The 25,236-nt window shown below is 31.3% G+C and overlaps 2 protein-coding genes across 2 annotated transcripts in view; one reads left to right on the top strand and one right to left on the bottom strand.

The window, feature by feature from the left end:
- LOC130897334 (discoidin domain-containing receptor 2-like) overlaps nt 1-25,236 on the bottom strand; it is a 404,892-nt gene that overhangs the window by 209,886 nt on the left and 169,770 nt on the right. The window lies entirely within an intron of this gene.
- Nucleotides 11,839-21,679, top strand: LOC130897338 (prostaglandin reductase 1-like). Its single transcript, XM_057806140.1, has 6 exons — nt 11,839-12,017; nt 13,870-13,972; nt 15,102-15,281; nt 15,488-15,761; nt 18,784-18,892; nt 21,324-21,679. The coding sequence occupies exons 1-6, from the start codon at nt 11,912-11,914 to the stop codon at nt 21,551-21,553; spliced, it is 1,002 nt and encodes a 333-aa protein (XP_057662123.1). The 5' UTR covers nt 11,839-11,911; the 3' UTR covers nt 21,554-21,679.

Here is a 25,236-nt window from a genome sequence, read left to right as displayed (position 1 = left end):
GTTCATGCGGAAACAACGGGTCGAATATAGAATGAGGAAGATCCCAGTATAGTATTACGAAATAATGAAATAGTTCAACTGAATATTAGAATAATTATTAGACTTAAAATGTATTAAATTATCATTTGATTCATTTCATGTAGATTGAACTATCCTCTTTAAATTATGACCTTATGAATATTGGTTTTCCTATTAGGAAATGTTTCTCAATAATTTGGGTTTTATGTATTATAGATTCGGCAACATTGAGCTTAGGTATCGTTAATTATTTTGTCAGTAATCTTATTCATCTTTGAGTATTTGCAATTTGCTTTGTTCAGATTCTGTTTTTCAGTTAAAGGGCACACTACACTGTGCACGCAAAATATTATTTGTCAAACGTGTCTATCTATAAAAATTATTAAGATAACTTAAATGAATCGTAAAAGCGGATTTCGTCTTTAATCATGATAGTAATTATCGAAATAAGAGGAAATCGAATTATCCTTAGAAAAATCTAATGTGACAAGCAGTTTTCTTTAATGCCTCCATACTAGACTTCCTAATTTAAACGTGCGCTTTGAATTATTGCGAAGATTAAACGAAAGACTTTTCGTACCTTCTTACTACTAATAGCTATTACTCAATGTGGCTTTTATCTTCTATTGAATCCCTTCCATACTTTTAATTACAATGAAATCAGTCAAGTATGGGGCATTGCAATTATACACGGATTATCAAATCTAAATTATTTCCACTTTTTCGTTTTATTTAGTTAGGAACCGATTTTTCTGGTTGATGGACTTTTCTATATTGTTCCCGCGATAAATTTGATATTCTTGCAATCCGTTGTTCTATTAGGAATTAGTTTGGTTGCATAATGTTATAGGCAGAGACATGAATCCTTTAGTGATAAACGAATAATAAATTTTATTTGATTTAACTGCTTAAAACATTTAACAAGAAACAATTTATTTAGCAATAACAATATCTAGTAATTTTTTCTAGGTAAACAGTTTTAGAATTTTAAAAAATTATATTTGTATAAAACATGTTTCTAGTCCAGAGTATGCTGTAATGGTTGGCAAATCTTTTTTGGCACCGGCCAAAATAAAATTTTCAAAATGTCTCTCGGGCTGGAGGACTATAATCCATACTCGGTGCACACGCGAATATTTTTTCCAGCCCAAGAATTTTTTTCTACAAAAAAACTATATCATTTCAAAGCATTTAGTTAGAGTAATTTGACAGTTAATAAAAGGTAATAGTAATAATATTATTACGATAAAGACTCAATGACCCAATGTTTTGAAATTTTACTTATTGCTTAATTCATTATTATATTTCCAAAATAACAAACATTGGTATGAAAAGAAATGAAAACTATGCGACCAGTGTGAAATCAAAATAAATAGTACGCGGGATGCCACCTATCGTACTCCGAAGAGTGAGAGAAGTGCTCGTTCAATTCCATATTGTCAGCCACCAAACCGCTTTATGAGAATATAGGTTCGTTCCTATCCATCAAAGAACGATCCTTGGTACAATGACGAATTGCGCAATAGAGATTACGTGTTCCAAAAGGGCGGTTACCGTTATAGAAACGATTTTGTTTTGTGTTCCAACCGATTTAGACATGGTTTGAAAACCGCTTCCGGGACGGTCCATTTGATACTTGTACCGTGCTTAGCCTAAGTTTGTTTCAGATATGTATTAACCGATTATTCATTAGAAAAAATATGGCGCGCAGTTTAAATTAGTGATAATGTTTGCACTAGACATGGCGATCTGAAATCGAAGAATCGATTCCACGGACCAAATAAATTGACTTTTTAAATCGAAATATTGTACAGAATCGATTCGGTGAATCGATTTTTCGATGTTTTCTGTTTTGGTGAAAACACAAACATTTTATCTAAACGCAGAACGAATTTTTCTTGCTAGAGTTCTTATAATCTTAATTTTGACATTAACTTTTTCTTGGCGTTGAGTATGGCATTTCCTTTCCTCGTCCAGCTTGAATCATCATACTCAATATTGACAATTTAATGAATCTTCCTTACCGTTTAACAAAAATGAAAATTAATCAGAAACAGGACGTTTTCTATTGGAATAATGTTTGTGTCTAAAATTCATCATCTTGTAATTTATGGAGGATTGTAAGTTTATAAGGATGCTATTTCATGCTACACAAAAATTCGTGCTACTGACTACTGCGATAAACATTATGAGATATATGATAGTTAAAGTATTAGAATTTTTTTGAATAGATAGTGATCTCTAAATTGTGTTCATTTTACTTTGGATTGATAAATTCTATGTTTAATGTTAAGAGCAGGATATCAATAATATAAAAAATACAGCTACTAACTAATTGAATATTTCTATATATATATATATATATATATTCATAGGAAATTTATACCGACACAAAATTTAAATTTAATTGAACAGGTCCGTAAAGCTCATGAAAAAACCATAATTTACAAATATCATTGCTACGAAAATTTTATTGAAAAACCTGAAAACATATTTTTAAACAAGAATTGAATGTTTTTGAATAATTCCAATCAATCAATTTCCGATTTTATTTAAAAAAACAATTACTTTACATTCTCTCAATTTGATTTTGTTTTCTAATAATTTGGATTTGCGAAAGATCTGAATGATATCGCTTTCACTCTAGACACATAATAGTCAGATTTGAATTCCAAATAGGCGGAGAAAATACTTAAAAGTGCATCGAAAACCTTAGATGGAATATAAATGCACTAAAAGGGAGACATACTGTCAATAGGTGAAGAGAAAAATTATGTTTGCTTCCTTCCTATTCCCACTTTCGTCGGAAAATTGAATTTACTATTGGAGAGAAGTCATTTTTATATTTGAATTAATTTGAAAAAGTTTTCTATTAAGTGAAGGATTCGTAGGTTGCTTTTCATGCGCGAGAGACTATATCGCATTTTTTATCGTTAGCAATCAGTAAATATTAACAAAAAATCTTAATTCCTAAAAGGAAGTTGTATAAAAGAAAATTTTGTATCGGAAAAATCACATTTTGGTTAATTTGATTTATGTTTTCCTTATATTGCCCAAAATTTCTTTCGTAATCCTAATTTTTGCATCGGCAATATACTTTAGATTTTAAATAACCCCATACAAAGTACTCGAGAGGAGTCAAATTGGGGGATCTAGCTGGCCATTCGATCGCTTGCAATCCACCGTTTGGAAAAACCTCGTTTAAATAAAAGTGTACGTGCAAAATGTGGTGGAGCTCCATGTTCTTGGTAGTAAATAGACCGATCTATCTCTTTTGGATTATTACCATCAGGAAAAAGCCTTTATAATGTAGGCACTAAGAAGTTATTCAAAAAATCTAGATGGACCCCACCACTAAATGTGCCCTCAAAAAAATAACGGTCAATAATTTTATCGTTAATGAAATCAGCCCAAACACTCAATTTTAGGAGATTCAGTGTGAGCTTCACACATCCAGTGAGGATTTTCTCTGCTCCAATATCAGTATTTCTGTTTGTTACTTATCAGAAAGAACTATTTTATTTGTGAACTGCGAAGCTGCGTTAAATCTGTCCATCATCAATTTTTGCTTTCTATCAGGATCATCTGTACACTGCGAAATGTGTTGACCAGGATATTTATTATTAATTTCACAAACCTCCTTTTTAGTTCTATATTCTCATTATGATGCCCTTGGCCGAAAATTTAATTTTCGTCCTTTATTATGTAATATACTATAGTATTTTTTCCGAAAGAATAATAAAATTACATTGAGGATGGACGCGCAAAAACATTATTCACATCGTAGGTCATAGTGAACGAAATGAACCATTTAATTGAAAAAAACAATACAATCAATTTCAATCACATATTTGATAAAAAACGCATAGAATAGACTCAACTACTACGCTTTCCAAGCTTTTAATTGAAATTTTCTAGTCGGTTTTACAAATTTCAATTACAACACAAAATATTTAAACAAACTCATCACGTAACTCACCCGCCTTAATTTAAAATGATTTAGTGAAACAATTATTCACAAATTAATCAAAAACACTCCAATCGGATGCCTCACCAACTCTTCAAATAGATTTGAAAAAAACAATTTCGGAGAGTTTTCGATTTTGCAATTTATCTGTAATTGAAAGCAATTGGAAAAGTGAATGAGTAAAACGAGTAAACAAGTTTAAAAGACGAAGGAAATTGTGTGTCTATTGCCTTGCTGAAAGTTTAAGTGAAAAGCTTTTAACTCGAAAACAAACATTTGTCAAATGTTAATATATATGACAAATTGAAACAGTAATAGAGACAAATAGCACTATAAAATTAAAACAACTAAAATTTTCAAATTGTCGACCATGTAAGCGTTTGGATTGAACAACAATATCGACGTCTACTCTTGAGAACGTCTGAATGGCCATCGTTCCTTGGACATGTACAACGATCTATAAATCTACATATCTCCTAAATCATAAATTTTATTGAGTTAAACAAAGAGTATCTTTTCGATAAAAATCGATTGATAAATTAATTTTTGCTATCTTTATATTGTATAGGTTGTCCCTGTAAAAGTTACGGATTGTTAACCATTGGGCATAAGCCACCCACGGCCCCCCCTCTCGAATTTTTCGCATCAAATCCGGTATACAACATTTTTCTATTTTCCATTGTCCACTATTGGTTGTTAAATACATCACCGTTTCTTAATAACAATTATAGTTGTATTTAGATGATAGCTGGAATTATTATAAAAATGTAAATAAAGTCAATTTTAATTTGTTTAAAGCCCTTTCGTATGTAAGGTTATAATAGATAATCTGTATCCAACTAAAAACGTTTCAAATTTACTCTTTTTCAATAAATACAATCAATACTTCATAAAAACGCACGGTACCAAATTAAGAAGTGAAAAATAATGTTTACTCCCCGTATAAAATTCGTGAAACATTTAACAAACCGTCAGTCCACGTAGACTTCATGAATGTGTGTCAAAATTCATCATTTCCACTGTTTACAAATGAAAACATCGAAGCCGAAGCGGAAGCTGGCGGAAGGCGTATGTACGTATGTAGACAATTTCTTTGAAATATTCCTGCTAGACAGTCTGCGATAAGCAGTGGCGTGGCTTAGTAAGATTTATTTAATTCATAAATTTCTTTAAATGAATAGAATTATGGCGTTGTGGATCATTCACAGAATCGAAAAACATGTGAAGAAAAACTAAAACGAGTTGACAAAGCTACTCAAAATTGTATACGTAGTACAATTTACATTTTACTAGTATATTTACGTTTTATAATTTAATATTCAGTCGTAGCAAGTTAACGAGGTATAATAATGATTTTTTTGTATAAATCGTATATAGTAATAAATATATAAAGTAGAGCTGGAGTCATGGCCTTTTTGCATAATAAATTTCTCACTTCATCCCCTCATATAGTATTAGACAAACTCAAACTTGCGATATGAAATATTTTTATAAAAGCTGGCCTCATAATTTTTTGAATCAATCACGTCTTCGAGTGGTAGACAAACAAAACTACTTTTCTATAGACACTATACATATTTTCCTGCTAATATATTCTAAATGATTAATAATAAACAGCTTACAGCCTCTCTATTCTTCATAATCATTTTACAGCTTATTAAACATATATCATAGAAAATTGGGACATATGATTTTTACTTTGTTTTCAAATTACACAAAATGATAACGATATATCTCAATCTGCAATATACAAATTGAAAATATTTCATCATTAGCTAGAGCTTGCCGCCGGGGTTCTTGAGCTGCGACTCTTTTTATCTATTATTTCCGTTGTTTGGAAACCCTAGACTCTGGAGAAATGTCCCTGGAGCCGTAGTCGCGGGATTGGACTGGAAACATATAGAGTGATACAAATTACCAGAAAGACTAGCAGTATTATTTATATATCCCTCAGAATAATTTGACGATTTATGCAGGAAAGTTGATTATTATCCCTTGATACTTAATCTGTTTATTACTGTTTAAAATTAATAATTTTAATTCAATCTCTACATTTACCTCATTATCTTCGTTTATTATATAAAAAGTTTCTGGTTAAATCACTATGTCACATTATACCTGAAAATATTCTATTCAGTTTATTGTCGAATTCCCACTTGGACTGATCTTCAAAAACAAGAGTTCGTGCTTGCGTATGACAATATTGGTTAGATTTTTTATCAACTATTAACGTCTTTTGTTTATGTTCGGTTATTTGAATAAAAATAAGTCAATACATCAAGAATATTCATAATTGTTCCAATATTTCAATTTTACTGTTATTGACAAACATAATAATAGTTATCAGACAAATCAAGCGGAAACTAGAAGCACCTAGAAAAATTGTTGATGTTCAGCAAGTGAAATTTACTTAGAAATGTTCGTAAAATCGCTGATGCGTTTGAATTCGTTAATTGCTTGAATTAATCACTAATTTACTAAGCGGATTGCTGTGAAAAATAATGGGAATCAAAAAATTTTCTAGACAGAATCTTGGGGTATCATCTATTGTTATTAAGTTGAAATGAAACCATGTATGTATGTATCGATTTGGGATCTCGTATAAACTGCAACCAAAAGAATCTATTGTGTCCCCTTTTCTTGTTGCGATACCACTAATTCCACTCCTTTTAAAAAGTGGGATGGCATTAATTGTCAGAGATCTTCGTCTTCTAATTCGTACGTACCCAGGTGTAGTGCTCTGGAATTCCTTAGTATTTCACACTTCGAGAGAATGTGGATAGAGGTTTTGTTAGTAGTCGTAGATTGTTCTTACTTAGGTTGATACATTCAGCAAATCTACTCTGGTTATAGTTTCCCAGAAGAATGTTTGCCTGTCTCAGCCCCTGTAGGTTGTACCAATAATTGGTTTTGCTCCTATCTACCTTCTTTTGTAGTGCTTTTGTCTGCACCCGCTGTAGCGATCTTATCAGCTATTTCATTTCTCTTTGCTCTGGTATTTCCCGGAATCCAATGTACGGTATTTTTTTTTTTTTTTGTCTAACTCGTTTAAGTTTTCTAGGCATTCACAAACGAGTTTGGATTTTATGATGTTGGAGCTTACAGCTTTAATAGCTGCTTGATTATCGGACAGGATTTGATCTCCTGTTTTCGATAGTTCCTCTCTAGATTGAACTGAATACATTTCTCAATTGCATAAATTCCTGCTTGAAAAATGCTTATTAAGTTGAAATAAAACTAAAATAATACGACAAGATTTGTGCTTGTTTTCCAAGAATGAGTTCACTTGACTTTTTTAGAAAATAAAATGTACACTACTGTTTATTGAAATAACATACAAAATATATTTTAATTTTCTCAAGTTAAGGTAAGTATGTTTGACGTATGTTTCCAATATAGAAAATGCAGGTAATACCTTGCAAATATGTCATAAAAATCATAATTGTTTCTTAAATATATTAGTCGGGATAGAAACATTTGCGTCTCTCCGATTTCTGTCTTAAGTTTTTTATTTTTATTTTTGATATTTGCTCTCAAGGTTTCCAAAAAAAGATAGAAATCAATAATATATGAATTGGGGCTACAGAGAGAGTTTATTGGGCTCCACTTAAAGAAGCTGTTTGCTATCTGCTCTGTTTGCTTTGCAGTTTCTTTATTTTTGATCGTTTTAAATGTTCATCCATTAATCTACCATCCAACAAATAAATAAAAGTACAAATAATATTGAAAATAATCCATCCATATGATTATTTTGAGTTTGAATTTGTCTCAAGTTACGAAGAAAACTTTTTTAGAATATAAAATGTACACTTCTGTTTATTGAAATAACATACAAAGTTAGCTTTTTTCTTAGCTGTATAAATTTAATTAACATTTGTAGACTTGCTAACCAATATCAAGTGGTAAATATTTACAATAAATTCTCCATTTTATCATAATTATTGACCCTTTTAGTCGAGTCATCTTTCAATTTAGCAATAATGGCAGGTTTCTGAATTTCAGTTAACTCGGGAGGCATTAAGTACACTTTTACTGATCTCAAATTTAGTATTGAATTATCTATGTCGAAATTTCTGAAACCATTGGTGATATTCATACTGAATACACTGTTTACACCACCAATACACCAACACTCACAATTACACTGTCTGACGCGCGTTTCGATGACCAAGTTTGACAGACAGTGTAATTGTGAGTGTTGGTGTAGTGGTGGTGTAAGCAGTGTATTCATTATTGATTGAATTTTCTGTCAGTGACGTTAGGCAAGAACTCTGATTTACGCAGCCAAAATATAAGTGTATGCTTTTTTAGTGAACAGAAGCATACATATTTTTCGTTAAACCTACCACCCTGTATGTAATAAAATCTTCTCGGAGTCATGAGTTTGACGACCAAAGTAGCGAGATGAGAGCGTTTGCGTAGTCGCCTCAGGTAAAGAACTCGTTGAACTCTGTCTAATTTATCACTGGTACGCCACCGGTGACTAGGTAGATCAAGAAGAATGGCTTCGGTGAATATCTGGGGTCAATTTTCTAACTGTGACGATGACATCGGAAAATTTGTAGCAAAAACATTTCTAACTATAATTCTGTGTAATATAAGAAATATAGTGAACCTATCATGAAACTTAAGTTAATTTCAGTATTGTAGACCGGTTCGTATATTCTGTAACGACTGAAAAAGCTAAATATCGGTGGTACGTCACACAATTTTGCTTAAACATCAAGGTAACAAGCACTTGAACTGTGAAGAGAAACCTGAAGTATGGTTAACTTCTGGTAAGATATAACAGAGCGTATTACTCTTGATTAAGTGTCCGTACTTGAGATACTTTGTACAAAGTAATTTACTTCAAATTTATGCTTACAAGAATTACTATAATAATAATTGTAATATCAAATTTATGCTATAATAATAATTGTAGTATTAAATTGAAAAAAGTATTCTTGGTATTATCAGATATATTTTAATTTTCTCAAGTTAAGTATGTTTGACGTATGTTTCCAATATAGAAAATGCAGGTAATACCTTGCAAATTTATCATAAAAATCATAATTGTTTCTTAAATATATTAGTCGGGGGATAGAAACAAGTGCGTCTCTCCGATTTCTGTCTTAAGTTTTTTATTTTTAATATTTGCTCTCAAGGTTCCTCTCAAGGTATGAATTGGGGCTTACAGAGAGTTTATTGGGCTCCACTTAAAGAAGCTGTTGCTATCTGCTCTGTTTGCTTTGCAGTTTCTTTATTTTTGATCGTTTTAAATGTTCATCCATTAATCTACCATCCAACAAATAAATAAAAGTACAAATAATATTGAAAATAATCCATCCATATGATTATTTTGAGTTTGAATTTGTCTCAGGTTACGAAGAAAATTGTTATTTATATAACGAGATTTTTAGTTGAATACCTTAGAAAACTTTTGTTGGAATTATTGTAATCAGTGCACGGTTGGTTAGATTTAATGAAATAAACCTATTTTTATTCTGGATTAAGGATGATAATTTGATTAATCATTCTGAAATTATTAACATAAAAGTAAACTGAGTTTATGTGGTGCAGCAGATGCAGAAAAAGTTGTTGATATTTTTATTAGATTGCTAATTTAATAATAAGATAATTCCGATACAAATCACATATTGGATCTAACAAGAGCTAATTTTGATTCACTAGAACTGAAGGTGAGCCAAATATGCTGAAATTCTGTACAACTTTGAGATCTTAATATTAACTTTAACAGGGGACTATTTGAAAATAACACGGGAGAATTTTTTTTAATAAGTTTAGTATATAGTTACTCAACAACTAATTTACAAATTGTGAAGAAGTTATTTGATGTTAAAGTTTAACATCCAATAGTATATTGATATTTTCGACATTTTTTAAATTTCAAGTTCAACATCGTATTTTATACAGTGCCCGATATATTTTCTGTGGAAGGTTTTTTGTGATAATTAATTTAATTTTGATTCATCAAAATTTTATTCCTAAATTAAATTGGAATTTTGAATTTATTTCTCCACATAAAAAACGATTATCAAAGTAGTCAAATTTAATTAATCCAATGTAGCCTTTTTTTACTAAAAAATGGTATAAGTATGAACCTATGTCATCTGTAACATTTTCATTTAAACAAATTATTTATTTCATGAATTAAATCTTTTTAAGTCTAGATTTTGAATTGAGTTTATTGAATCGTATGAAGGACTCAAATTATCTTTGATGCAGTTTGGATACTTTAAACGATGATCTCTTAAAATCGTAACAAATATAGTTGCTGTTCATCTGTAATGAGGCATGCATTATATTCATCCTTCACAGCAACTCTTAGGGTCTCAAATTTTCTTAAAAGCTCTTATCGTTGCTCTACGTCAATGGGTAAACCAAAGATGATGATAAAAAAATACCGACATTACCTCTTTAACTGTCGATAATTTAAGACCGAATGGGTCATTCTGGAATCCGTTGCAGAAAATAATGTCCCAAAATTAAAAAAAATTCTTTTCGTTTAGATATTCGACATTCTATAACTTTATGCGATCATTAGTTAAAGGAAACATTATTTAATAACTTTTTGCATAATGATAAATTTCAATTTTTTTCTATATAACAGAATTCTTTGTGATACAAAAAAGAATTCCAGATCGCAGAAGAATATATGGAAATCATGATTACTTTTTATCGAATAATAAACCCTCTGTATAAACCAATGTAATCAAATTTACCGTATATCAATTAGCTGAATGCATAAAATATTATTGTATGCGATTCACTTTAGACAGAGCCAAATAATGGTGGAAACTTTAAATATATTTCCTTCAAAATAGGTGGTAATGGATGCTGCTAAACTCCGATAGACATCAAGCGGATTCCACGCCATTTTCACAGATTATCCTTGTTATCCAGAGAATTCATGGTGAATGATGATTGTACTGATTTTGAAAACAACTTACTCAATTAGAAACTATTGAAAAGATCGATCAAAACATTACAAGTTTTTTGAATTGATTTATATATTACATAACTATCTATAGTTGTTGAGATTTAAAAATTGATTTTGTATTCCTGACGAACACGTAAAAATGGTAATGTCATCATAAAATCTTATTATTATTATTATTATTATCAAATTATTATGTCTTTAGCAAAGTTCAATTTATTCAAAAGTCATCTAGCATTGTAAAATTTGTTCTTTAGTAAGTTTGCCTCACAATTGTTTAGATGAAAACATATGAGCAAGATCACATCAAGTGCAAGTGCACACCCCAATAGTTAATCCTCCAAAGGATTTTGGAAAATTTTGATTTCAACAATAATTTTATCACAATGAAAATTTTGAGAACTTTCAGAATATATTGATAAATACCTATAGTTTAATATAATTAATAATAATAAAAATTTTAGTAGTCGTTCCAATTTTTTCGTAAAATAAATTCACACGCAGACGAGTTCAATAATTATTTATTGAAAAAGAACTTAGATTTTGTTATTTTGTGTTCTATTTATTCTATTAATATTATAATTGTTATTTATATCAATAGTTCTTATTTTGATTCGTGTTGGTAAAGCTCTTTTGTGGTGGAGAATGGTATGTAGAAGCATTACGAAGAAGACGAAGATGTAGTGATTGAAAACAGCAAAGGATGTTTTGTTGTTAATATTCGAAACTAAAATATAATTGAATTTATACAAAAAAGTGTAAAGTTGACTCTATCTCAAATCAATCAATCAAATTCCATTTATAAACTTTTTAAAAATTCAGTTATTCTCACACAACAATATTTTATGTTTTCTCACAATGATATCTAACCACATGGATATCTAAACATGAAAGTAACAAACATTGATAAAACCATTATATAAAAAGGTCACATTCAGTTAAAATTACGTTTTACATTTATTCAGTATTAATAAAATAACGTCAAAATGGTGAAAGCAAAAGTTTACAAATTGGTAAAATATTTTGAAGGGTTTCCAAAAAAAACCGATTTGGAGTTAGTGGAAGAGGAGCTGCGGCCAATTGAAACTGGAGGTAAAATAAATGCTTTATAAATGATATTTTTTCAATGAAAAAAATTGTATTGAAAATACAGAAATGTTCAGAATAGTGCTGATCTGAGAAGCCTGCTTATTTTCAGTAATAGTTTTTTATGGTAATTACCAGGACAGATTTTCAAATATTCATATTTCTATTATATAATTTCGGATGGTGTTGTGAGTTGAGGACTCAAAATAAAACTGTCTGAGAGTTTTTTAGAATGCTAACGTTTCGATCTTTTATTTAATCTTATATATATAAACAAATAATAGAAATTGAGTTATAATGTACCATTTTTTGAGGCTTGATAAAGATCAAATAAAAGATCGAAACCTTGGCATTTTGAAAAACTCTTAGACAGTTTTATTTGGAGGTCTTCAACCCACAACAACATTCAAAATATATACTGGGAAAATAATAATATCAATAATGATATCTAATATATCTTAAAACTACAAATCGTTAAACAGTGATATAAAGCCACATCTTTCATACTCAAAACGTTTAAGTATTAGATTGTGTCCATTGCCCCAATGTTAGTTGTACAGGATAATTGATATTACATAAACTATTCAGATAAAGTCATATTGATGATTAATAAATTGTTGCAAATCGTATTGGATCAACTGAGTACCAAGATTGAACTGATACCTAAATGGTTGTTCTAAATGTTTTGTTTAATCGATCACAATAACAATTCTCCTCCAGCTCATACATCCAAAGAGCAATTTTGTAAAGAATGAAGAGGAAAATATAAAGTTTTTGAAAATGTATTGCTATTACCAATAAAATTATGGTTTATGGTTATATTACAATTATGGAGAGTCGACAGTTCAACTATAGAAGAAGAAGTAATAATTCGGTGGAACATTTTAATTCATATCTCCAATTGGGCCTATTATCTTTACTTTCTGCTTATACAATGCGGTCCATATGTAAGGAATAAATTCAATGTCAAAAAACCTGAAACGGGTCGATTTTTATTCTTAAATTGACAATTTACAGTATAAAAATACTATCCTCCTCCAGCACCCACTCTCGAAAATTTTAAATAAGAAAAGGGGTCGTGTGCACCTTGTTGGAAAGGGGTGTTATTCCTCTATTCAGCAATATAAAGATTTTTTAAATTTGGTGCAAGCTTCAGTGAGAAATTGAATTTTTAAGATGACGACCATTCACTTTTTGACAATAACTGAGGCGATTTTGGAATTCTCGTACAACATTTTCTATGACCTCAGGGGTTATTTTGTTAATTTATTCCGTTATCCTACCTTTTAAATCAGCAATATTTCTGGTCTATTAAAAAACACTTTAGATTTTGAATAATCCAATAAAAAGTAATCGAAAGGAGTTAAATCGGAGGATCTAGCAGGCCATTCGATCGTTCCACGTTTTCTAATCCACCTATTGGGAATAACCTCGTTTAAATAATTTCTAACTGTACGTAAGTAGTAGTCTCACTCATTCGAAATGAAAGTAATTGATATGTGAGGTTATAAATTTCAAAGAGTAAGTTAAAACCCCCCAAAAAAAAAGAATGCTCAGCTTTACCTGGATTATAGTGAGCTTATATTGAGACAAATGTCTAACAGAGAACCGATTGCATTAAATCAAAATTGTTGCATAAAACTAACAACGTCAGAATTACAGTTCAATGTTTGTCTGGATCTGAAGCTTATTTTTTGATAATTCAAATTACAAGAATATACAATTTTTATTCAGTTACCATCCACGATATTCTAGATTTATTATAGATATATCCCTAACAATTATCGGAGAAGTAACTTTTGTTACTAAATATGTTGATATTTGGATTCCATTATATCGAATATTATTTCTTTTTCAGAATTTTTGGCTAAAGCGATATATCTTAGCGTTGATCCTTATATGAGAATTTTTTCAAAAAATTTGTCCCTTGGTCAAACAATGATCGGAACTCAAGTTGCCAGGTAATGGAAATAATTTACTCAAGTTTATTTTTATAGCCTAAACCGAATGATCTAATACGAGAATGGTCCCAGAAGTATCTAGCCCAACAAAGAAAGCACAAAAATTTTGGGAAAGAATATATTAATTTTTCTACGTCTTTTTAGCCTAATGCGGCAGTTTTTGCTTGTTTTCTTCGCTCGAACGTTGCAATAAGTTTGCATAATACTCGCCGTTTGTTGTTTCTCCTTTTTCAAGATAAAATTATCCCACACAAATCCCAAAAAACCTTGCCTGCAGATGGAACGGTCTTCACTTCTTGGGAGACGTTTCTCCCTTTCCAGTCCATAGTTTTTGAATGTTCTTTTGTATCAGGTGTGAAGTGATGGACATACGTTTCAACCATGGTTATGAAACGGCGCAAAAATTCGACTTTATTTGTGTTTAAATGAAGAATTCAACATTGCGGAAATTGAAAAAAAAATTGACTTGAAAAATGTTAATTTACCTGTCTTAATAATTTATAATAATTTGGAGGTTTGCCAAAAATGACCTTTCTCAATAAAGGATAAAACTATATGGAGATTTTAATATGACTACTGAATCAATTAAAATTTTGAAAACCTTCAAATCATTTACAAGACATCTTTTTACCACAATTCATATAACTTTTGTTTTTTGTTTGCTTGTTTAGATGAAAAATATGAAAGATAGCAAAAATGAATTTTTAAATTGTTTTTTCAACTAATTCGCCATAAAGGGACATTCTGAAGAAAATTATCATAAATTGTAATAATTTATTGGTAGTAGTTTCAGAAGGTTTTCAAATATTGAGTGTTTTTATGTCAATGCATTATTTCCACGTCATCTACTCACTTCCAAAGTTTTTGCATCAAAATCGAAACATTCTGTATACATATAGAAATACACATATTATGGACAGAAATTTAAGTCAGTATTAAAATTCTCAGGGGACTAGCAAAAGCAAAATAAAACAATATCATTTTCAAAAACAAAATGTTCAATTAACCGCATGGAATCTTTCAAATTGTTTAATTTACATTTTTATAATGCCACTTGTTAAGATTATTGCTTTTGGAGATAATTATCTAGATGCTGGTAAAACATTATATATGTCATTATGTTTTTCAGAATTATTCAGAGTAAACACTGTCATTTTCCCGAAGGAAAGTTGGTAGTATTGAATTCTGGATGGAGAACATACACCATCTCAAACGGGAAAGTTTCGGATGGACACCCAGAACCATATTTGACCCCTGATATCGGCGACTGTTCACCATCAGTCTGTTTAGGCGTACTTGGCATGCCTGGGTTAGTATAAAGAGTTCACAAATGAGTAAATCTGTTAACATACTGATTCGTTGGAAAAAATGAAAGTGCGTAATCTAAAAATTTTGAAGAATTATTGTTGAAAGAACTATGTCTAAAAATCATCACTCCATCCAATGATATTCATTCATCATTAAATTAACAAATTAATGATGAATATCGCTACAAAAAATATTTGGTGATTCTAGGAATACTGCATATTTCCTATTTCTGAAATTATGTAATCCAAATCCTGGTGAAACGGTTGTGGTAACAGGTGCTGGAGGAGCGGTGGGGAGCATTGCTGGGCAAATAGCTAAGATAAAAGGTTGCACGGTTATTGGAATTGCTGGTACTGAGAAAAAAGGTGAATGGATAACGAAAGAGCTGGGCTTCGATCATTTCATAAACTACAAGACAAAAAATATTGATGAAGAATTAATCAAACTTGCGCCGCAAGGAATTGATTGCTTTTTTGATAATGTAAGTGAAAAAAAATTCAAAATCGATATCAGTTGAAACATAATGAACTAAAAACGTTACAACACATGAATTTGCAATACTTTTAAATTCACGATCACATAAACAATCTAAAAAAAAAACAAAATACAATTCAACAATCCAAATAAAACGCTCGTATGAAAATATGTTACATTTTCGAGCATAATGCTTATATTTAAATGACCCGTAAAAAATTCATTGAACACATACCTATTTGTTTCAATATTCATGTAATTGAAATGAATGCGCTCAAAAATAGTTGCCTGTTCGTGGAATTCAATCCAATTTTCAAATTGTATGAGCAGTTATATTCTATTATAGTTAACTGTTTAACTGTTGAAGAAAATATAAAATTGTGTTTGTTCTCTTCGATTAAATATGTCTCTCCTGAATTTTGAAAGAACTTTAATATCAGAGATTCTATCAAAAATGAATGAAAATTTAGTGATAATCCAATTTTATACATCTACAATCGGAAATTGAAATAATAATAAGTAAATCACGAAGCCAAGCAAACAATTCGTTGAAATCTGTGCTTTCTAATGGATTTTCCAAGTAAAATAATAATCCATTAAGTAAATGCAAAGAAGTTAAGGGTATTTGATTTTGCAACCAATCAGCAATAGCGTGACATTTCAAAAGATTTTATACACGTGAAAACTATATATTCACATGTACACGTCAATTTTTTTAAGTTCGAGGAATGAATTAGTTCTCTTCTATAGATTTTTTGTGCCTCAAAGTTTATTGTGAAAATCTATATAAGAAATAGAATCACAAGGTTGAGGAAATTGAGGGCTAGGAATTTGGATATCAACTACACTGACATTTATAGTTGTTTGTTTTTGTCACATTATGTGTACGAGGATGGTTCTAGAAGTGATCTAGAGATGGCGGTAGTACACAATCTATACAGCATATGTTTCAAGTTTGAAGACGCTACATTGTTTGGCAGCCATCATAGCGAACGTTTTGAGTGAATTTGTAAAAATAGAATAATTGGTCATCAGTATGTTATACAATACTTTTATGTGAAAGGCTTTAACCCAAAGAATCAAAAAGCTGAACTAGATTCTACTCTGGGTGACCAAAAGATATGACGACTCTAGAAATAATGAAGAAAATACAAAAAGCAGTAGGACATGATCATCGACTGAAGGTTCTCGAGCTAGCAAACATTGTAGGCATTTCAAAAAGTACATCGTACAGTACATTCCATCGAGTGTTTGGCAAGCCGAATTTTCAAACCGTTTCCTAGCGATGGATAAAACGTAGGTCGATCACTTCACACCTGAAAGAAAAGAACAATCAAAACATTGGACTGAAAAGGGAGAGCCGGCTCCAAAGAAAGACCGTTCCATCTGCAGGCAAGGTCATGGCTCCTCATCAAGATAATGCGCTAGATAATGGACACATCCATTATTGCAAGAGCGAAAATTAATGAATTAAAGTTTTAATTGCTACCTCATGCACCCTATTCACCAGATTTAGCCCCCTCGGATCATTTTCTGTTCCCAGATTTGAAAAAAATGGTTCGGTGGTCAAAAACTTTCCAACAATGAACAGGTGATGTCGGTACTTAATAGTTGTTTTGAGGAGTTTGACGATTCTTATTATAAAAATAGTATCGAACTTTTTGTACATCGCTGGTACACGTGTATGGAGCTAAAAGGAGATTACGTTGAAAAATATATTATTTGTTTCCAAATTTTTTCGTTGTTTTCTTTGTTAGGTCAGGTACTTCTAGGATCATCCTCGAATTGTAGTGAGTTTTGGTAATCACACGTCATTTTTTTCGATATTAACTTTTCTATCTATCTTTCACTAGCCCATACTTCCCAGCAAATCCATTTTTTATGGCCAATCAAAATCATCATACATGTTCTCAGCATCACATTGGATAGGTTGAGGTTATAAGTATCACACTTAAGGGTCATTCAAGGTGACTAACTCCCAGGCAAGGTAGATCATGGTATGGATGGGAACATATTTTTTAGGTTGAGTAACAGAGGAGATTACAGTTTTAACTTGTACAATATCGAATATTAATAAAATGTTAAAGACAATCAGCTTGTTTAATGCCAGTGAGCTCATTGAGATGAATGGTGAAGTATCGATTTATATTAAATTCCCAAACATTTCTCTTCATATTTAATATATTTAAAAAATGCGTTTCAAGTCGCATAACCGGTTACAACTGTCGCTTAAGTTAGAATCTACTACATTTATTTTACAAAGGTGTGCTGGGTAGCATGCATGTCCAAACTTGAGTATACTTTTAGTGACGATGCTACTTCGAGGTAATTGATGGTTCCTATACCAATATTACTGGGAATTTCTGTATATAGTTGTTGATTTGATGCAATATTCGTATCAAAAGTACTTCCATTCTGCTTTTAACTTATGTTTTTTTCAAATTATACATACAGCTATTTTGTTATTTATAGGCAGTCGGTTACTGATGGCTTCTTTTGCTAGATTGTCTACATTATCGTTATGACTGACTCCGATATGTGCTTTTATCCACAAAAATTTTAAAGCATATTTTTTATGCGTGGCTCATAGTTTTTCAGTTTAGTTTTTGGAATAATTTGATTTTAAAAATTATCATTTATACCAAAAAGTATAAAGGATAAAGAGTCCGATATTATGATGAGTTTGATAATTGCGATCACTTCTGCAGAGAGCAGGAAGATCAGATAATTAAGTTTCAACTGCAAATCTACAAAGCAGAAATATTTCAGCAGATAGAACATTTTATCTTCACTTTAAAATCAAACGATTTCTTTCTTGAACGTAGTAGAATTGTTTTTATCTGTTTGTCAATTAACATTTTTACCTTCACATGCAAGGCTCAAGAATTTCCTCAACATATCAATTGAATAACGACAATATGAGCTATAAGTACAGTATTTTATTTTAAACTTACGAAATTTTGTAAGATCAATAACTAACAATCAATTATTGTGTGACTTCATGAATTATATTTATTCTATCTAAATAGGTTGGTGGTAAAATTGCCTTGAACGTTATGAAACATATGAACCTACATGGAAGAGTAGCACAAGTAGGATCGATATCTTCCTATAATGAGGTTAATCCTGTGGACTATAGTAAGTTTTTGAAACTAGTTATAATCATAGATATTTAGTTTCTGAAAATACTACAATATTTTCATTCCGTATTTTGTGGTTAAGTTGATAAGTTGTGTATTCAGCAAACTTTGATATATTCTGAGACGTTAATGAATGATTAACAGAACATTAATAGATATGCACTGTTCCATTTCCCTCTGTACCTGTCTCCTCTTCTTTTATACGAGCTTCAAGCTTAGACAATCACTTTGTGATCCTACCTATCTTCTACACAATAACGGGTGCAAACCGAAAAGAAACTAAACTGAAAAGTGAGTGAAGTCAACAACTGTTTGACCAATTCTTAGTGACATATCTCTGCACACACATCAGACTCAATTATAACCGAAGCTTGACTACTCTACATCCTTTTTCCAAGTTTAACTATAAAGAATAATACATTATTTTGCGTCAAATCATCAAATAATCCAGTTCAAATTTCTTTTGCAAATTTTCAAACTATCATATTTGGAATATTGGTGGCACATTCGGAGCTTGGTCCCCAAGCATACCCTGGGGCGATCCATAATTAACCAGAAATTTGGTTGCTGACCTTTCTCTGTTTTACCGATACTACCACGGCAGATACTATTCCGAGCTGTCTAACATAATCCCACCTACAGTAGCATTTACAAGACCTACTCGACAAGCAGACGTGTCTCATGAACACTGAGTTCGCCTACAGACCATCAGAACGTCAATTTGTCAAGACTCCTTTTTTTGGAGAAATGCAAGCCCGGAGAAGTAGCTACCAAGGCACATCTTTCCCGAACACTACAGCCCACAGAAGCTCAAGATTAATATAAACGAGGATGTACTGATATCTAATTAGCCTAGACCAGTTCCATTCATAAACAAAATTTTGCGTTACCATAGCAACGGACAATAACTTATTAGAAGTGTCAGTGTAGAGTTTGACGTCAAAAAAGTAAACCAGAGTTACGCAATAAATTAAAAGAAAAAAGATGTCCACCGAATTGTGAAAATCGAAAAATTGGTGTATCGAGACATCATCAAGTACCTGTATTTAAAAGGGTTAAGGGTTAACAGATTTACGAAGATATGCTTAATACCCTTGGTGATCAATGTCTGTCGTATGCGACCGTGAAATATTGGACTGTAAGCTTCAAAAGTGGTAAATTTTCCATTGAAGATGATGACCGATCGGGAAGGCCAGTTTCTGTGTCAGTCCCCAAAAATATCAATACATTTCTACGATCCAGAACCAAAGCAACAATCAATGAAATGGCGACACTCTGGTTCTCCAAGACCTGAGAAGTTTCGTATTATGGAGTAATCATGATTGATTTTTTGGATAAGGGTAGAACAATAACTGGAGATTACTATTCGACATTACTGACCGCTCTATGTGGAAAAATTAAAGTGAAAAGACGCGGAAAGCTATCCAAAGGTGTTTTGTTTTTGCAGGACAACGCTCCTGCACAAAAATCTCATGGTCTAGAGACGTTGCAGGTTCGCTGTAATAAATGTATCCAATTAAGTGGAGAATATGTTGAGTAATAAAATATTTCGACATTGAAATTTTGTTTGATTCTATAGTAGGCTAAGAATTTTTCAATATATCCTCGTACCTGCAGGCACCACTCGAACTACTTGAGTATAATAGGGTTCACCCTCTTGTGTTTGCTTTTTACATGAAAAAATAACAATGATAGTTCCAAAAATAAATAAAATGAAAACAATTATTTTACTAGAACGAATTACTACACTGTTGAAATGAAAAAATGTCGTGATCAAACAAAATAACCTTCGTATATTAAAACCCTTGAGAGGTAGGGTATTGCCAGCAAAACAACAGGTCGAGTTTCTTCAAACCGGTTGCCAACACGTTGAATTCTCCTAATATTGTCCTTAATTGTTCAATTTCAATTAGGTTTATTTTACTCCAGCTTTTTCTCTCAATTCCTTTGATCGTAATTTATTTGTGCCATAGTATAGTTTTACTCTCTCCAATGGTTTATTTCTTATTTGTTTCCGTAATCTTATTTTCTATTTATGATCATTATTTCGGTATTATCTATGTTCACTTCCATTCTTATATTGTTCATTCCTCCATCTTAATTATTTGAGTTTTATATTCTACTTTTCAAATTTACTATTAAGACTGCATCATCTGCATGCATCAAGCGTTTTTTTACGTTTATGTGTTACGTTTCACCTGAAATTTGTGTTTTGACAGACAGATGACAAAAACTTTAAGTAGCACAAAATAGTATGGACTATTTATATACTTTGATTATTAATATATCAATTCAGTTTTTCGATTTATATTGTAAAAAATCTATTGACATGATGTCTTATTCTTTGTAGTGAACGTACTCTAAAAATTGGACACATTCCACATAGCTAGAGTTACATATCAATTGTCTTATACATTTAACATTTCCAGGTATCGAAATCGAGAGAATAGCGAAAGAAAAAGAGTTGAAAGTGCAAAGCGGCTCAGTGTATAGCAACACTCATCAGTGGTTAGCTGGTATTTATCAATTACAAGTATGGATGTACCAAAACAAAATCAAATATAGAGAAACTGTAACCGAAGGTTTTGATAATATGTTCGATGCTTTCCTGAACATGTTACATGGTGGTAATATTGGGAAGGCAATTGTCAAAGTATGAAGTAAAAAAGTGATTGATTTCACACTATTCCTTATGTGTTAGAGTGTACGATTTAAGCAGTAGTATTTTGCTTTTATCTTTAAGCTGATTTTTCACTTGTATGATAGAAATAAATATTTAAAAATATACTGGCTCTTTGTCTATTCGAAAAACCAAGGAAGTCTTAATGACCTAACCTAACCTAACCTAATATAATCAAAATATGTCTTTAGGCGCCATATACATTGTAATGATACGAGTTATAAAGAAAAAGTAGGAATAATTACACAATATTTACCTGTTTCCCGTATATTCTTTTAAAATCATTCGATACATAATAAGAATATTTCATACTTCCTAGATAGCACTTTGAGGCAAATAGTCGCCTGGTCTTCCGGAATAACTGGACACGTCGCCACAGTTCCACTAAAGCAACGTAGAAAGGTCATTTCAGAATGGTACACCAGCATTTTTTTGCTTGAAGTGTTCGAAAAAATCAGGGAAACCAATCCAAATCATTCTCCACCACAACAATGCGATCTCATACACATCAGTTCAAACGATAACGTTTTTGAACAGTCTAAACATCGAATTGGCGAGTCATCCGCCGTACAGTTGTTGTTTGGAACCCAATGATTTCTTCTTATTACCGCAGATCAAAAAGAAATGGAGAGGTTAACATTTTTCTGGAGAAGCGGTTGATGCGTTCTAATCACATGTTTTGGAGGTACCTCAATTAGAATGTGAAAACTCCTTCGACAATTGGTTCAAACGCATGCAAAACAATGAAGCCATAGTCCAATTATAAATATTTGTTTTTATTTATCTATACCAAAACTTAAGTAACATATCTGTTTTGCCCTTCTATTATTCTTCATTAAAAACTGTATATATGATATAATTTTATCTTTTTCATATAATGAAATTGAAAAATTGTTATTTCATTTCTTAACATAGATTTATTAGAAATGGAGACAATAAAATTTCAATTGACCGGTATAGATAACCAATAAATTCTAGAAGATATTATAGCAATTATCATTCGTATCATCCACGTAACAGTAAGATTAATTTAAACAGATGAAAAATAGAGTACATAAACTTCATACTCTAATATTTCATGAAAAGATCCTAAAAATACTATACAAACTTTTTCATGAAAACTCACATCCTTCATATCTTGTGAAACGAAGTCTATATAATATATCTGACAGTGACTTTGACATCAGACGAGGCTTATCGTCTAACAACAATAATAATTCTAACAATATCACATTACCTATTCTTAGCTTACGGGCAAATCTTCACGATACAATCTGTTCTTACTTATATTGAAGATGTAACACCAAACAAAAAACCGATCAACATAGTTTCCGATATTTCTCGTTTAAATTGTAATGTATTATACCCTGGCAGATGCTCGCTTGCCGAACATGTTTTCTATGAGAGTCATTCTATAGATTATGATTATGAATCTACCATAGCAAAAAACAAATACGAAAATGCCTGTTTTTATAAATAACATATATTACTGATAATGATCAATGGACTCATAAAAAAACTGATTTAAATAACCTTAATAATAATAATCTTTGCATATCTTTTAGGTCACAGTAACCTTACTTATACTATATAAAATTCAACTTCATTCTTAACGACCTTACCTAATCTAACCAATAAAAATTCATTCATTCATAATAATATAATATGATAAACTTATAAAAAATTCAATATCATTTATAACGTGAACCTTCCTAAATTTTGACATATTTTATTTTCAAAAAACAACTGAATAGCATCAAGAATCAACAAGCTACATATATATTTCAAGTGTTATTTTGAATATTGTATTTTGAATCGCATTAAATTTATATATAATTTCCTGGCGATGGAACTCTAATGTCAATTACATCTGATATAATTCGTCGAAATCTAAGTGACCCTACATTTTTATTCTGTAACTACTTTCACTGAACTATTTATAACCCTAGGAGTTTCGATTTGAGTGGACCACAATTTCCCATTTTACGGTCTCTGCTTGAATTATAGAAAAGTTCGACAATACGATATGTATTAACGCACTTAAAGAATCGAATGCTTCGTCTGGCTTTTGAATAATTGAAAAAGAAAGGTTTTCCAATATATAGACTTCCGTTTTTGAAGTTAGAGTTTTACCTACAGGTTCTACTGATGTAATGGAATACTCTCAATTCGTATTTCTGATAGAATTTTCATTCCTTACTACAAATTTGAATTTATAAGTTGTTTTCTGTTTCTATTGACTTGCAGATTATATTTGAAAATATTAAAATATAAATATTTTAAATAAACAGATAGATACTTTATAGACATCATTCATATACATTGAGTACATTTAAAGTCATTTTAGTTAATTCAGCCAGTTAGATCGTACATGTACATAAATATTATGATTGTCCTAATTATAATATATAATTCATCAATAATTACAATATATAACTAATACTCGTACATTTAAATATTTTGATTATAATACATAAATTTAAATAGTTGCAAAAATATAACTAATTTATGTATAAACATATAAATATTATGATATGTCCTAATTACAAGTAATAATTCATATGTATAGATTAGGGACCCAAAGGATCTTCTTGCTGCGATACTGAGAGCTTAGTATCTACAGCTGATCCATGTGGGATTGCTTTAATTGCCAGAGATATTCGCCTTCTATTTCATACGCAACCGGGTGTAGTGCTTTGAAGTTCCTTAGTGTTTCACGCTTCGAGAGAATGTGGATAGAGGCTTCGTCATCTGTGCAACAAAATCTGCACACCTCTAGCGTCTTCAGGTATTTTTTTGAGGCGATAGTGCCCCGATGAAACTCCTGTTGTTTTTTCACTACCCTTGGATCTATGCTCCAATGCTTTAGCTTCCTCTGCTGCAAACCCCTTTGTTGAGGTAGCGCATATATCATCGGCAACCCGCCCCGCTGAGTCCACACCACAGGAGGTCATCTCTGCCTCCTATTTGTCTAGATCCCATGCCTCTTTTTTAGTAGAAGAGAGGGATCCCTCTTCTCCCTGTTTCCATTTCTCGTGAGGTATTCTCATTTGAGAGGTGGAAGGTTTCTCTCTCCAAGGTTGTTTTCACGAGTAGCTAAGGTAGGGTTGGTCTATTCCGGCAGAGCCACGCATTCCGAAGAAAGGTCTGGAGATAGTGGGGTGTGACCCAGTTCCCCATGGGAATAGTTAGAGGCAGAAATCACCTTGCTTCCATTCAACCGTCGCCACGATGTCTTCCAACTTGGATTCGGGTGATGTTTATCGAAGTCCGGTCATTCCATGACCTTGTTGTAATATATGATTAATAAAATAATGGCAGGTCATATCTTTCATGTTTAGTCAAAATTTGTTTTGGTATGTTTCTATCAACATTTTTAAAATGTACAAAAACGAAAGAATATTTCAAGTTTTTTGAAGATTTCTCGGTAATTTGTGTTCTTTGGTTACCTCAAACCATTTTTCTGTACAAAATTGAGTAATATTCAGTTTCTAATAACTTAATAGGTATGCAGGATTTCAATTGCAAAAGTTAATAACTTGATGATAATTCAGTTATAGCCTATGCTCCTTTTTTTCAAATATTAAAATCATTTCGTAGCATAATATTCGCCATTCCCAACTCTAGCAGCAAATCCCGTATATGACAGAAACAGTCAATTT

This window comes from Diorhabda carinulata, chromosome 8 (genome assembly GCF_026250575.1).
Source record: "Diorhabda carinulata isolate Delta chromosome 8, icDioCari1.1, whole genome shotgun sequence".
NCBI lineage: Eukaryota > Metazoa > Arthropoda > Insecta > Coleoptera > Chrysomelidae > Diorhabda > Diorhabda carinulata.
This window is presented reverse-complemented; position numbering and strand designations above follow the sequence as displayed.

Coding starts and splice junctions, on each gene's coding strand:
- LOC130897338 (XM_057806140.1), top strand. CDS start 11,912: ATGGTGAAAGCAAAAGTTTACAAATTGGTAAAATATTTTGAAGGGTTT. Junction 15,282..15,487: donor GGCGTACTTGGCATGCCTGG/GTTAGTATAAAG, acceptor TGGTGATTCTAG/GAATACTGCATATTTCCTAT. Junction 18,893..21,323: donor GGTTAATCCTGTGGACTATA/GTAAGTTTTTGA, acceptor TAACATTTCCAG/GTATCGAAATCGAGAGAATA.